The sequence below is a fragment of the Molossus molossus genome, unplaced genomic scaffold (genome assembly GCF_014108415.1).
Source record: "Molossus molossus isolate mMolMol1 unplaced genomic scaffold, mMolMol1.p scaffold_m16_p_8, whole genome shotgun sequence".
NCBI lineage: Eukaryota > Metazoa > Chordata > Mammalia > Chiroptera > Molossidae > Molossus > Molossus molossus.
In genome coordinates, this window is record NW_023425402.1 from 76,164,521 (window position 1) to 76,179,298 (window position 14,778).

Sequence of the window (14,778 nt, forward strand, 5' to 3'; positions counted from 1 at the left end):
ACATAGCTGAAATAAAGAACACATAGGAAGGAATAATAAGCAGAGTAGAGGAAGCCAAGGATCAGATCAGCAAATTAGAAGACAGGGTAGAAGAATCGACAATCAGAAAACCAAAAAGAAAAAACTATTAAAAAACAGAAAGATAGCTTAAGAGAACTGTGGGACATCTTGAAACATAACAGCATCTATATCACAGGAGTTCCAGAAGAAGAAGAAAATGAGCAAGGGTTAGAAAATATATTTGAAGGAATAGTGACAGAAAACTTCCCTAACTTGGTGAAGGAAAAAGGCATTCAAGTTCAAGAAGCACAGAGAGCCCCCATTAAGAAGAACCAAAACAAGCACACATCAAGACACATAATAATTAAAATGCCAGAAATTGAAGACAAAGAGAGAGTTCTAAAGTCAACAAGAGATAAGCAACAAGTTATCTACAAAGGAAACCTCATAAGGCTCTTAGCTGACTTCTCACAGAAATACTACAGGCAGAAGGAAATGGCATAAAGTAATCGAGGTAATGAAAACAAGATTCTGAATCCAAGACTATCTATTCAGAAAGGCTATCATTCAGAATACAAGGTGAAATAAAGAGCTTTCCAGACCAAAAAAGGCTAAGGGAATATATTAGCACCAAACCAGCACTGCAAGAAATGTTAAAAAAGACTGCTGTAATTAGTAGCAGAAATAGAAAGAAAAATATAACCGCAACAAAAAATGGCAATGAATAAGTACATATCAATAATACTTTAAATGTAAATGGATTGAATGCTCTCATCCATAGACACAGAGTAGCCAATTAGATAAGAAAGCATGAGTCATATATGTTGTTTACAAGAGACCCACCTCACAACAAAAGACTCACATAGGTTGAAAGTGAGGGAATAAAAAAAATCTTCAAAGCAAACAAAAAGTAAAAAAAAAGCTGGTATAGCAATACTCACATTCAATAAAATAGACTTCAAAATGAAGGCTATAACTAGAGACAAAGAAGGACACTACATAATATTGAAAGGATCTATCCAATAGGAAGATATAACTTTGATAAATATATATGCACCCAACATAAGAGCACCAAAATATATTTAAAAACTTTTGGAGGACTTTAAAGGAGAAATTGACAGCAAAACAATCATAGCAGGGGACTTCAACACTCCACTGATATCACTGGATAGATCCTCTAGACAAAAAAAAAAAAACTAATAAGGATACAGAGACTCTAAATGATGCACTAGATCAAATAGATTTAATAGTTATCAACAGAGAATTACACCCCAAAACTTCAGAATTCTCATTCTTCTCAAGTGCACATGGGACATTCTCAAAGATAGACCACATGCTAAGGCACAAACTAAGTCTCTACAAGTTCAAGAAGATTTAAATCATATCAAGCATCTTCTCAGATCACAATGGCATGAAACTAGAAATCAATTGCAAGAAGAACATGCAAAGACATTTCAAAACACAGACACTAAATAGCATGTTATTAAACAATGAATGGGTTACCAAAGAGATCAAGTAAAAAATTAAAAAATTCCTGGAAGCCAATGAAAATGAACACACAACAACACAAAATTTATGAGATGCAGAGAAAGCAATCCTGAAAGGGAAGATCATAGCAATACAAACCTACCTCAAAAACAAGAAAAATTTTTGACTATCTAACTTCACAACTTAAGGAACTGGGAAGCAAACAAACAACAACAACAAAAAAACCAAAGCAAGTAGAAGAAATAGTAAAGATCAGAGAGGAAATAAACAACATACAGACCAAAATAAAACAATTCAAAAGATCAATGAAACAAAGAGCTGGTTCTTTGAAAAGATAAACAAGATAGATGTACCCTTAGCTAGACTCACCAAGAAACAAAGAGAGAGGACTCAAATAAACAAAATCAGAAATAAAAGAGAAGTAACAACTGACACCACAGAAATACAAAGGATGGTTAACAAATACTATGAACAATTATATGGCAAAAAATTGGACAATCTAAGCATTTCTGGAAACACATAGTCTCCCAAAATGGAAGCAGGAAGAGATAGAAAACTTGAACAGACCAATAACAGCATAGAAAATTGAAGATGTAATCAGGGATCTCCCAGCAAACAAAAGCCTGGGCCTGGATTTTTATCGATCATTCAAAGAACAACTAACACCCTTTCTCCTCAAACTAATCCAAAAAGTTCAAGACAAAGGAAGCCTTCCAAACTCATTTTATGAGGCCAGCATAATTCTAATTCCAAAACCATATAAAGACACTACAACAAAAGAAGACTACAGGCCATTATCCCTGATGAACATAGATACCAAAATCCTTAACAAAATATTAGCAAAACAGATCCAGCAATACATTAAAAAAAATTATTCATGATGACCAAGTGGTATTCATCCCAAGGATGCAAGGCTGGTACAATATTCACAAATCAATAAATATGATACACCACATAAACAAAATGAAAGATAAAACCACATGATCATATCAATAGATGCTGAAAAAGCATTCAACAAAATCCAGCACCCATTTCTGATAAAAATGGTCAGCAATGTGGGAATAGAGGGATCATTTCTCAACATAATAAAGGCCATATATGAAAATCCTACATCCAACACCATGCTCTATGGGTGAAGACTAAAAGTATTTCCCTTAAGAACAAGAACAAGGCAAGGATGCCCACTTTCGCCACTCTTATTTAACATAGTACTGGAAGTCTTAGCCACAGCAATCAGACAGGAAGAAAAAGTAAAAGGGATCCAAACTGAAAAGGAAGAAGTGAAACTGTCACTACTTGCGGATGACATGATATTGTACATAGAAAACCCTAAAGACTCTATCAAAAATCTACTAGAACTAATAAATGAATTTGGCAAAGTAGCAGGATACAAAATTAACATAAAAAATCAACGGCATTCTTATACACCAATAATGAACTCACAGGAAGAGAAACTAAAAAAAAAAAAAAAACAGTCCCATTTACCATTGTGGCAAAAATATTACAATACCTAGAAATAAACTTAACCAAAGAAGTAAAGGACCTATTTGCAGAAAACTAAAGGACATTGAAAAAAGAAATAGAGGAAGCTATAAAACAGTGGAAGCGCATATCTTTTTTATGGATTAGAATTAACATCATTAAAATGTCCATACTACCCAAAGCAATCTACAGATTAAATGCAATCCCCATCAAAATACCAACCACATATTTCACAGAACTAGAACAAATACTTCAAAACTTTATATGGAACCAAAAAAGACCCTGAGTAGCCACAGCAATCTTGAAAAAGAAGAACAAAGTAGGAGAGATCACAATACTGGATATCAGGTTATACGGTAAAGCCATTGTAATCAAAACAACCTGGAACTAGCACAAGAACAGGCATATAGACCAATGGAACAGAACATAGAAACCAGAAATTGACCCAAAACTTTATGCTCAATTAATATTTGACAAAGGTGACAAGAGCATACAGTGGAGTAAAGACAGACTCTTTAATAAATGGTATCGGGAAAACTGGACAGCTACAGCAAAAAAATGAAACTAGACCACCAACTTACACCATACACAAGAATAATCTCAAAATGGATTAAAGTCTTAAATGTGACTGATGAATCCATAAAAATCCTAGAAGAAAATGTAGGCAACAAATTTCAAACATCATACACAGCAGAATGTTCATGATACAACAGCAAAGGCAATACAAACAAAGGAAAAAATGAACATATACAACTACATCAAAATAAAAAGCTTCTGCACAGCAAAAGAAATAATCATCAAAATGGAAAGGCAACCCACTGTATGGGAGAACATCATTGCCAATGATACATCAGATAAGGGGTTAATTTCCAATATATATAGAGTACTCATACAACTCAACAAAAGTAAGACAATGAACCCAATTTGAAAATGTGCAGAGGAGCTGAATAGACACCTCTCCAAACAGGACATACAAATGGCCAAGAGACATATGAAGAAATGCTCAACATCACTAATCATCAGAGAGATGCAAATTAAAACAACAATGAGGTATCACCTCACACCTGTCAGAATGGCTGCCATCAACAAATCATCAAACAACAAGTGTTGGCGAGGGTGTGGAGAAAAGGGGACTCTAATACACTGCTGGTGGGAATGCAGACTGGTGCAGTCACTATGGAAAACAATATGGTGTTACCTCAAAAAATTAAAAATTGAACTTCCATTTGACCCAGTGATCCCGCTTCTAGGAATGTACCCTAAGAAGCCTGAAACACCAATCAGAAAGAATATTTGTACCCCCATGTTTGTAGCAGCACTATTTACAAAAGCTAAGATCTGGAAACAGCTCAAGTGTCCATCAGTAGACGAATGGATAAAAGAGCAGTGGTACATATACACAATGGAGTACTATGAAGCTGTAAGAAAGAAAGATCTCTCATCCTTTGAGATGACATGGAGGGACCTGGAAAGTATTATCCTAAGTGAAACAAGCCAAGCAGAAAAAGACAAATACCACATGATCTCACTTATATATGGAATATAATGAATATAACAATCTGAGGAATAGGGTAGACCCAGAAACAGGGAAGTAGGGTACAGACTGACAACCCTCAGAAGTGAGGGTGGTGGGGGTGGAAAGATATAAACCACAGGACTTATATGCATGTACGCATAACCAATGGACATGGACAACAAAGCCGGGGACAGGGCGGGGGAGATGGAGAGGAGGGTGCCAATGGGGTAAAAAAGGAGAAAGATCTGTAACAAAAATAAAATAAAATAATTTAAAAAAAAAAGAGTTGTAGTACATATACAGAATGGAAACTATGCAGCTGTAAGAAAGAGAGATCTCTTATCTTTGAGATGACATGGAGGGACCTGGAGAGTATTATGCTAAGTGAAATAAGCCAATCAGAAAAGACAAATACCAAATGGTCTCACTTATTTGTGGAATATATTGAACAAAATAAGCTGATGAACAAAATATATCCAGAGGCATAGAAAGGAGTAAGGTTCAGATTGACAAAACTCAGAGGAGGGGAGTGGGTGGGGAGAGATGAGATAAACCAAAGAACTTATATGCATGTATGTATAACCAATGGATATAGACAACAATGCTGGGGGGTGGGGTTGGGAGGAGGGTGTCTATGGAGGAAAAGGAGAAACATGTGTAACAAAAATAAATTAATAAAAATTGCAAAAAAAAAAACAAAAACCCAAAAGCAAGAATGAATAAAAGCCAGCCTTAGACTCTAAAAAAAAAAAGAGTAGTTACATCACTACAATGTCAATACATATTAAAAAGGGTAATAGAGTACTATTATGAATATCTTGATACTAATACATTTAAAAATTTGATGAAATGGACAAATTACTTGAAAGAAACAAACTACCAAAGCTCACTTAAAAATAAATAGATCATTTGAATAGCCATGTAGTAGAGAAATTAATTTTTTTTGTTACTAATCTTATCACAATGAAAATTCCAGACTTCACTGGAAAATTCTAACAAATATTTAAAGGAAAAATTACCATTTACACAAAAACTTTTTAGAGCATAGAAGATAAACATCTTAACTCATTTTATGAAGCCAGCATTACCCTGGTATCAAAATTAGAAAAAGAAAATTACAGATCAATATTCCTCATGAACATAGATATATATGTATTAAAAAAAAAAAAAAAAAAAAAAAAAAAAAACCTCAAAATTTTAACAAATCAGACAATGTAAAAATAATCAAATATTATGACCAAGTAGAGTTAATCTTAGGACTGCATGGTTGGCTTAACATTTGAAAATGTTGGTAAGTAATCATATAAACAGAGCCGCCCCCCAAAAATAAATAACAAAAAACCTCATATAAAGCATTTGTTAAAAGCAATTTCTAACTGAAATTCTATCCCTGGAACTCTCACTCTAACAGGAATAGAAAGGATCTTTCTCAACCTGATTAAAGTATCAATAAATAACTTACAGCTAACATAATTGCTAATGCTGAAACTTTTCCATTATAATTGATATGTGAATGTCTCTTTGTGATATTTATCCTTTTTTGACAAAGTCAGCTTTATTGAGGTAAAATTTACATACAATAAAATCCACCCATTTAAACCATTCTTTCAAAGTTATTTTCCAAAATATAGTTTTGTATCCACTACATGATGTGCCCTCTGCTTCTGTGCAGAAAATCCCCTTCCTTCACACCCATCTCTTACCCCAGTCCCTGGAAACCACTAATATTCTGTCACTACAGATATGCCTTGTCTAGAATTTCATATAAATACACTCCTACAGCATGAAGTTTTTTGTGACTGTCTCATCTGAATTAGTATAATGCTTTTCAGATTCATCCATGATTTGATGTGTATCAGGAGGTGGCTACTTTTTATGCTGAATTGTTTCATTTTATGGCTAAACCACATTTGTTTATCCATTCATCAGTTGAGGTTTGGGTTGTTTCCAGTATATGGTTATTATGAATAAAGTTATAATCATTATTCATGTGTCTTTGTATGGTCACATATTTTATTTCTTTTGGGGAAATACCTGGGGGGGGGAGGGCATTGCTGAGCCACCAAATTGTGTTTAAAAAAAAAAAGGTTGTTGCATCTTTCATTTCTAAAAAGTGTACAACTCCCAATCACTCTACTTCCTTGCCAACACTTGCAACCAGGTATTTGTTTTGTTTGTGTATGTACTTTAGTTTTAGCCATTTAATTAGTATCTCCTGTGGTTTTAATTTGCATTTTGGGCAAAGTTGTAATTTATATCTTCTTTTTTTTTTGTATGTGGCCCTAGCAGGAACTGAACCTGGGATTCTCTGGTCCGCAGGCCGATGCTCCGACCACTGGACCAAACTGGCCAGGGCAAATACCGTTTTTTTTTTATCCTCACCCAAGGACATTTTTCGATATTTTGCTCAGATAGAGTGGGAGGGAGAGAAAGAAAGAGAAACATCGACGGGAAAGGGACACTTCGAGTGGTTGCCACCCACAAGACCCAACGGGGGCCGGGGACAAACCGCACCCAAGGCATGCACCCTTAGAGGGAACCGAACCCAGGTCTCTCTGGACCGCAGGCCGATGCTCTAACCGCTGAGAGGCTACTATTTTTCTTTTCTTTTTTTTTGTGGTATGTGCCCCTAGCAGGAACAGAATCTGCGACTTTCTGGTTCGCAGGCCAACTCTCAACCGCTGAGCCAAACTGACCAGGGCTGTATCTTCTTTGATGAAGATTTTGTTCAGATATTTTGCCTTATTATTAGGTTATTGTTCTCTTATTATTGAGTGGTTAAACATACATTTTATAATGTGAATACAAGATCTTTTACTAGATGCATGTTTTGAAAATCTATTCACCTAGTCTGTGGCTTATCTTTTCATTTATTTGAATATCTTCTAAAGAGTTTTCCTTTCCTTTTTAAATTTTGAAGAAGTCTATAAAAATTATCATTTTTTTTCTTCTATTATTTGTGCTTTATGTGTGGTAAGAAATGCTTGTCCAATTTATTACCTACTCCTTCCTATGCCTTCACAGTGAAATGTGGCTGGAGAAAAACATAAAACTTTGCTAACTCATCTCAGTTACTAAATCACAATTATATTTTCCTAGTCCATTCAATCTCCCACTTTCCCTGATAATTATTTCACTTATTCTCATCTCTTAAAACGTACCAAAGTTTTTGCCATTCCAAATCTTACCCGATTACCTTCCTATATCACTGAATAAGCAGTAACTTCAGAAATGCCCATCATGTATCTTTGCCCATGTATAGTCTCCTCTTCTGCTATTTGAAGTGTCCCTGCTTCAGGCAAAGGCTAATTCTAAAATTTATATACTAGATCTCTTTCCTCAACCATCTATAACTTACGACATTCACGCCAGCATTTCTCTCTTCAGCATCATCAGTTTTTTCTTCTTTACTGAATCATCTCCACCCACATATACACACATTCAATTCCCATCTTAATAGTCTTGATTCCATGTCTCCTTTAGCTACCATCCACCTATATTCTTTCCCTGTGCAGCAATACTCCTAGAGAGAGCAGTTTCCAAAATCTTTCCTCTCAGCATCTTTAAACCTGCGCCAAACTTTTGCCCTCACTAATCCATCAAAATTGCTCTTATTAAAATCACCAAATCCAAAGGCCAATTCTCATCTGCCATCCTCATAACTAACTGTATTTTCTTTTCTTTTTTTAATCCTCACCCGAGGACATTTTTCCATTTATCTTTAGATAAAGTGGGAGGGGGAGAGAGAGAGAGAGAAACATCTATGTGAAAGAGACACATCGACCAGTTGCCTCCCACACAACTCCGACCAGGGCCGGGGACCAAACTGCAACCAGGGTATGTGCCCTTGACCGGAATTGAACCCATGACTTTTTGGTCTGTGGGCTGATGCTCTAACCGTTGAGCCAAACCAGCCAGGGCTACTAACAGTATTTTTATAGTTTTAAAGTTCACTTCCCCTGAACACTGCAGACTCTTTGAGTGGAGATGTTGTATCTCAATTATCCTATCCTGAATCTTACAAATATTTCATTATATGTGTAACCCTCAAAGCATGCCTGTTTAATGAAATGACCAAATAAATTTATTTAGTATCTTGGAATTGAAAGATCATATTAGATAGAGCACACCATAATTTAATACTCATAAATTTCATCAATTCTTTTGGAAAGTTTACCTGAATTCTGAGACTTACTTTACCACCACATATTCTTTAGATACTTATATAGCATGAGAAGGCATAACTACAATGATTAAATTTTGAAAACAGATACTCAAAGATTTATATATGTGCACATAAATTTTTCACAAATTTGTCTATATTGTATCATAAAATATAGTTTACTATAATAAATCCTGTAAAATGTATGAGGTCCCTTCACAAATTAAATTTGTCCTATGGACTTATACTTTAAATAATTAAAAACAAAACTCAGAGGCAAGACAGGATTGCATTTATTTCTATTCTAAAGAGTTTTCTTAAAATAAAAATAGGTACAAAAATAATTCACAGTGTTAGCAAAACAATAGCTAACATGTTAATACCTATATTTTACATTTTATTTCACCATATTGCTTATTGTTTATGTTACTGTTCATAAGACATTTATCAAATGAAAACCCAAGCCTTCTAGCTCCAGCTGAAGTCACTTTTCCAAAATGTAATTGTTATTATCTAGATCTTACTTCAGTTTCCAGTCAAAATCACCAATGGATATTACAAAATCAAGTTATAGTTTCTTCTCCATTCGTATTTCCAATGACCATGTAAGAGATTTTAAAAGAAAATAAAGCTGTAGGTTTCCTAGGACCAATAATAATAACTTGGGAACAGAATGGAAAGAAATGAATCCATAAACATGCACCACAGGTTCTGTGGAACAGCTTTTTCAAAATTAAGTTTGAAAGTACACTAAGCTTGGTGTTTTGGGTCACCTAGGACTCTCTTACTTAACTCATATCAGCCAGACATAAAAAGTGAGCAACATGTCAAATTAACTTCCTCAATTTTCTTTTTCAATGCCCTTTAGGTACACCATTACTGAGAAGCTATTGTTGGCATTTACAGCATAAAACCTGATTTTGGAAGGTTGACATTGCAATAGCCTAAATACCACAAAATTGAAAACTATACAGTACCAGTGGTTTCATTGTACTAAAAGAAAAAATGAGTTTGTGGATGAGCTACTTTTGGTTGAAAAGGAAAAAAAGCTTCAGAATGGTTTTAATGGTTGACTTAAAATTTGTTGAAATTGCTGATTGAAAATTAACAATTTAATATTTTTATGTATTGTATTTCATATATTATATGTGACAAATATAAGAAAATAGACCCTAACATACTGTATTAATCTCATGGAAGCAATGACTTCTATTTAAATAAAACACAGTGTTAGTAATTTAAAATAATTTAGAAATCTATTCTCCTTAATGTTTTTAATTCAGTACAAATCAAATATATCACCAAGAAAAATGCATGACTAATGAGAGTCAAATGCTTATCAGTATGAAATAGCTAATCTATTTTTTAAATGAACCATGTAGATACTACATTTCATATAGAAGATTATAAACTGATATAGGTATCAAAAGCAATTCCTTGAAAAGCAATTATGTCTGAGGATGACATTTTCCCTACAGCTTGCCATGATAAATATCATTTGTCCCTGCACATGTCAAATAAGCAGTTGTGGTTTTGTCTGGGTCTCCTTGTTTGTGCAGACAAACAAAATAAAGAAAAACAACTGTCGTTTCCTTGTCTCTATGGACTCTTTCTGGTTAGCCAAACAATTATTTTCAATATTGCTGCTTCTTTCCAAACTCATTGGAAAAAAAATATTTTAATCATCTTGTGAAGGAGAAGATCTATATAGGAAATACCTCTTAAATATCAAAAACCATAAGTTAGTTAGATCTGATTGTAAAACAACCATATAAAAAGCAATCTTATAAAAACGAATTCATTTCATATCAAAAATTAAGCTAATACCTACTTGAATATATTATATTATTAAACTCTCAGCATTTATTTATACGTGCATTCACAAAGTACATGTTGTTTATGGACACAGGATACAATCTAGTCCGTTTGTTTCCTTTTAAAATAAATAAAACATTAAATTGTATGTTTCATGATCTGTATGCTTTACACTCTAATGTTCTGCATGTCTCTCAGCAACACTGGTCGGTAGTTTTGTTCCAAAATTTTCATGTACTCAAAGTAATCACTCACTCGAAACCCATGCAGTGCTTCTTCCTGTCAAAATATATAAAGGGAACAGTTCATTCGCTTGGGTAAAGACATATAATTCTAAGTTAAGAAATTTTAAATAGTGGATGTATCACTTTTTTAAGCTATCGACATGGAGTTTCATATTGCTAGTAAATGTGTAGTTATTTTTTATTTAGTAGGCTGTGTATGTATACGATAGTAAGAAATCATGTTCCTATGAAACAAGTTTGTTTTTAAAATCAAAAATGCTTTACAGCTAACAAAAAATAAAACAAATTCTTAGGTAATGAAATCTTCCTAATATTTTAGGTATAATAAAGTTTCAATGATAGAATGATTGTTCACATTTGTAATTAGTACAGACACCAAAACTTTTCCATCGAAGGATACTATAATACTGCAAGATATCTGTTTACAACAATTGTTCATAAAACCTTCAATAGTCTGCAATTCATAATGCTGGTACTATGCATGTCTATACCAATTTTAAATTTAATGGTTAGTGTTCCAAATGAGGCACTCAAAAGTAAAAACACTAGGGACCTCCATTTAGAATCACAGCAACTGTTAGGGAATTTTATGACTATTCCTTTTAACATCCAAATACTAGCTATGCAGTACCTACCATCAAAGTAACAACAACAACAAATTTGCAGAAGGAAGAACAGGCTTGACTCAATGCTAAAAAGCACTATGTTAGAGTTTTGGAGGTTATAAAAAGTTTGAATAATTCATGCCTTTCTGGAGATTATAGTTCAAAGGCAAAAGTCACTAACAAAAAAACAGGAGCAATTCAAAAGAATAAAATATATTATCATAAACCAGACATTATAGTAGAGACAATCAGTTTATAGATGAAAGACATCAATGTAAACAAGAAAATATACAATTCTCAGTAAGAATGGAAGTTTCTGAAGGCCTCAGATGTCACTGGTCACTTATAATTACTAACAGTTCACAGCTTGCAAATAACTTGGGAGAATATTACACTTATTTTACCATGTATCACCTAAAATCTGGGTAATTTGGGGGAAGAGTTAGTTGGTACTTTAAAAAAAAGTATTACTGATCTACAAGGCTGATATGATAACTAATGAAACTAAATGATGTTGAGTTATATGCATAACATTATACCATTAAGACTAGAGCTAATTCTACTCTTAATTTTAAAATAATGTGATGTGTTACCATTCTTCTATTGCTTCATTCATTAACTCATTTTTTTCTCTTATTGTATATTAGGTTCTTGGTTAAAAGCTGAAGTAACAAAGGTGAATGAGACAGGTCCTATCCTAAGACATTAACAGCTGAGGTATCTGTATTGTCTCCAGTTTTACATATAAGTAACTGAATCAAAGGGAAGATAATCATCTCATGAACAACATAAATATTATTGTTGTTTTTTTAATTTCTCTTCTATAAAAAATGTATTGCTTTGTTCTTTGTGGGAAAACAAATCTTCCTGTTCAATAATTCACTTCAAACAGTTACTGTTGTAGGCACGGAACTATTATAAATTTATCCATTCTCTTTATTCAAATTATGTGATTTGACATTGTTCACCTCTTCACTAAAACTATACCTAAGTTGGAGAGGAATTATGTTTTAAAAAATGTGTTATTTTAACCAGATAATAAAAACTCAATGCTGGAAAAAGTATTTTAATACATATTCATGATATTTTTAAAAAAGAATGCTTGTTGTTCATTAAATGTGAATTACAATGAGAGATGACCGCATTTGAATAATAGTTCTAATTCTTTTCTGGGAAGAAATAAGTATAATCTATTTTAATGTATTTTAATTATTGTCCCACTTTAAAAATAAAAACTATCTATGGAGAGCTATAGCTTTATTTGATTTAAATGTATTTTTTCCTTAGAAAGTATTTTTTGAAATTATGGCTTCTACTTTGGACATTAATTTTTAAATAAGAAATGCCCTGACAACTATATTGAAGACACATCCATAAAAATGGCAAATAAATATTAAACATTTGTTTTAAAAGGAACATTTTAAAAATGATATATAGTTAATTATTTAAAATACACAGGCAACTTTAGCTCTAAATAACATTTCAAAATCTCTGAATTCCACTTTCTGTCTTCAAGTAAAAACTTCTCATTTTATCCCAAATATTCTCTACTATCATTTCCATTAGATAACTTTCTTCGTAATTATGACCATTTAGACTGCTCAGCTTCTCATTCAAGTTATTATACACCATTTCTTCTGAATACTGTTTTAATATTATTTCATTTATAGATCTAAGTATATTGGACTCTGTATAAAAGTATGAATTCTCTTATTCTTTAAGTAGGCAGACAGAATTATATAAGGGAACACTATCCCATTTTATACAAACAGTGCACCATTTGTTCAAGAAGTTCCCCTTTAACAAGTTACTACTGGAGTAGTTTGTGTATGGTTAGAATGCTCATTTTCACACTACATTTTTTGGTAACTAGTGTTTCTACAATGAGTGTGCCTTTGGTGATTTGCTATCTTCATTGATTCTGAGTTTCAAATGTTGAATCATCAAAAAGCATTAAAAATGACCATTCTAAAGCACAATGTCATATGTGTATTTAATATTATATAATATGGTACATACACAGCTTCCCTCTCACCTCTGTATACAGAATCCAGTTTCAAATATGCATCCACTGGGTTTTCTATTGCTATTGAGAACATTTCATTAGAGGGCCACTGGATTTAGGATCATATATATTTTTAAAGGTATGTCTGTGACTAGTCAATGAAAGACAATTTGACACACTAGAAGGAGCATCGGATTTGGATTCAGACCAGAAGAGGGTTCAAACTTCCCCATGTTAGTTACTAGATGTGTGAACCTAGGAAAGTTGACTGGCTCCATAAGCCTCCATTTCTCATGAGTAAAATGTGAGCTATAACAGCACAAGGGGTTTCGGTCTGACTCCTTACCATGAACTGTAAAGCCTTAGATGATTTGGCTCCTGCCTTACCTGTTATGGTTCTTACTCCCTCACCTTTCTCTGTTCCCAGTTTTCATCAACACTTTCTAAAAGGGCCAAGCTCATTCCTACCTCTGAATTTTGCACTTGCCTTTCTTCCCATTTAGATATATTTTGCTCAGAAGTCTATGCATTGTTTTTTCCTTTGCTTCAATCAGCTCTCTACTTAACCTCCTGAAAGTGTAGCTTTTACTGAAATCTTCCTATAAATAGCACCTCTGACTCATTCCTTGACTCCCTTACCGTGTTTGAAGTCCTTATAATGAGACCTATCCAAAACGAATATTATATAAGTATTCACATACTATTTATCTATTAGCAGAATGCGAGATCACTGTGGGCAGGCACATGGCCTGTCTTATGACTACAACAGTGCCTGGGAAATAGGTGTTGCACAATAGTTGATGAAGTCGATGAATGAATGCCTAATACCTGTAAACTCCTTTGCCCAGTGCCTGGTATTCATTAAGTACTGAAGGTGTTAATGCTGGTCATAAGAAGAACATATTTTAAATCAACTAATGGTCTCTAAACTGCTAGAGCTAATTTTCTTGATCACACTGCCCATCTATAACATAAGCATGATGAGCTCATCAAAGAGCATTGAGTCCAGGGTCTGTTCTTCGATTCATTATCAAAACTACAAGGAATCCATTCATCTAAAATATTAAGATATTTAGATATATTGGTATTTTCTTACAAATTCTCAGGAATATGCCTGCTTTGGAAATCAAGCTATACCTACACCTTCAAGCATTATTTGTATCAGTTAAGTTTTCAAAAATAATTTCTAGCAGAAATGTTTTAGAGCTATTGCAAGCTCTATAAATTTGGAATTTGAATTGAATAGGTGGCCTTTCAGGGTAGTAAATAAATACAAATAACAAAAAGATCAAGTGTGCTAACATGACATACCTTGGTTTTTATGATTTAAGGATGAAGTTTACATATTTTCTGATAGGCTCTTTTTCCAAATATTTAATTATTAATGCATTTGAAAGGTGATTTAAAAAAAAAAAGATGCAATAGCTCTTTTCTTTAAAAAAAAAAAAGGATGGAGGAGA

At 33.4% G+C, this 14,778-nt stretch overlaps 1 protein-coding gene across 10 annotated transcripts in view; it reads right to left on the minus strand.

Annotated features, from left to right (window-relative positions):
• Window positions 1–10,486: 10,486 nt before the first annotated feature.
• The window catches only part of TBC1D32 (TBC1 domain family member 32), a 191,225-nt gene continuing 186,933 nt past the window's right edge, over window positions 10,487–14,778 (minus strand). For 9 of the 10 annotated variants that reach the window (XM_036248330.1, XM_036248322.1, XM_036248326.1 and 6 more), the window contains one exon: window positions 10,596–10,742. In XM_036248330.1, coding sequence (XP_036104223.1) covers window positions 10,632–10,742 — 111 coding nt within the window. In that variant the 3' untranslated portion in view covers window positions 10,596–10,631. The other variant, XM_036248320.1, reaches the window with a different exon arrangement.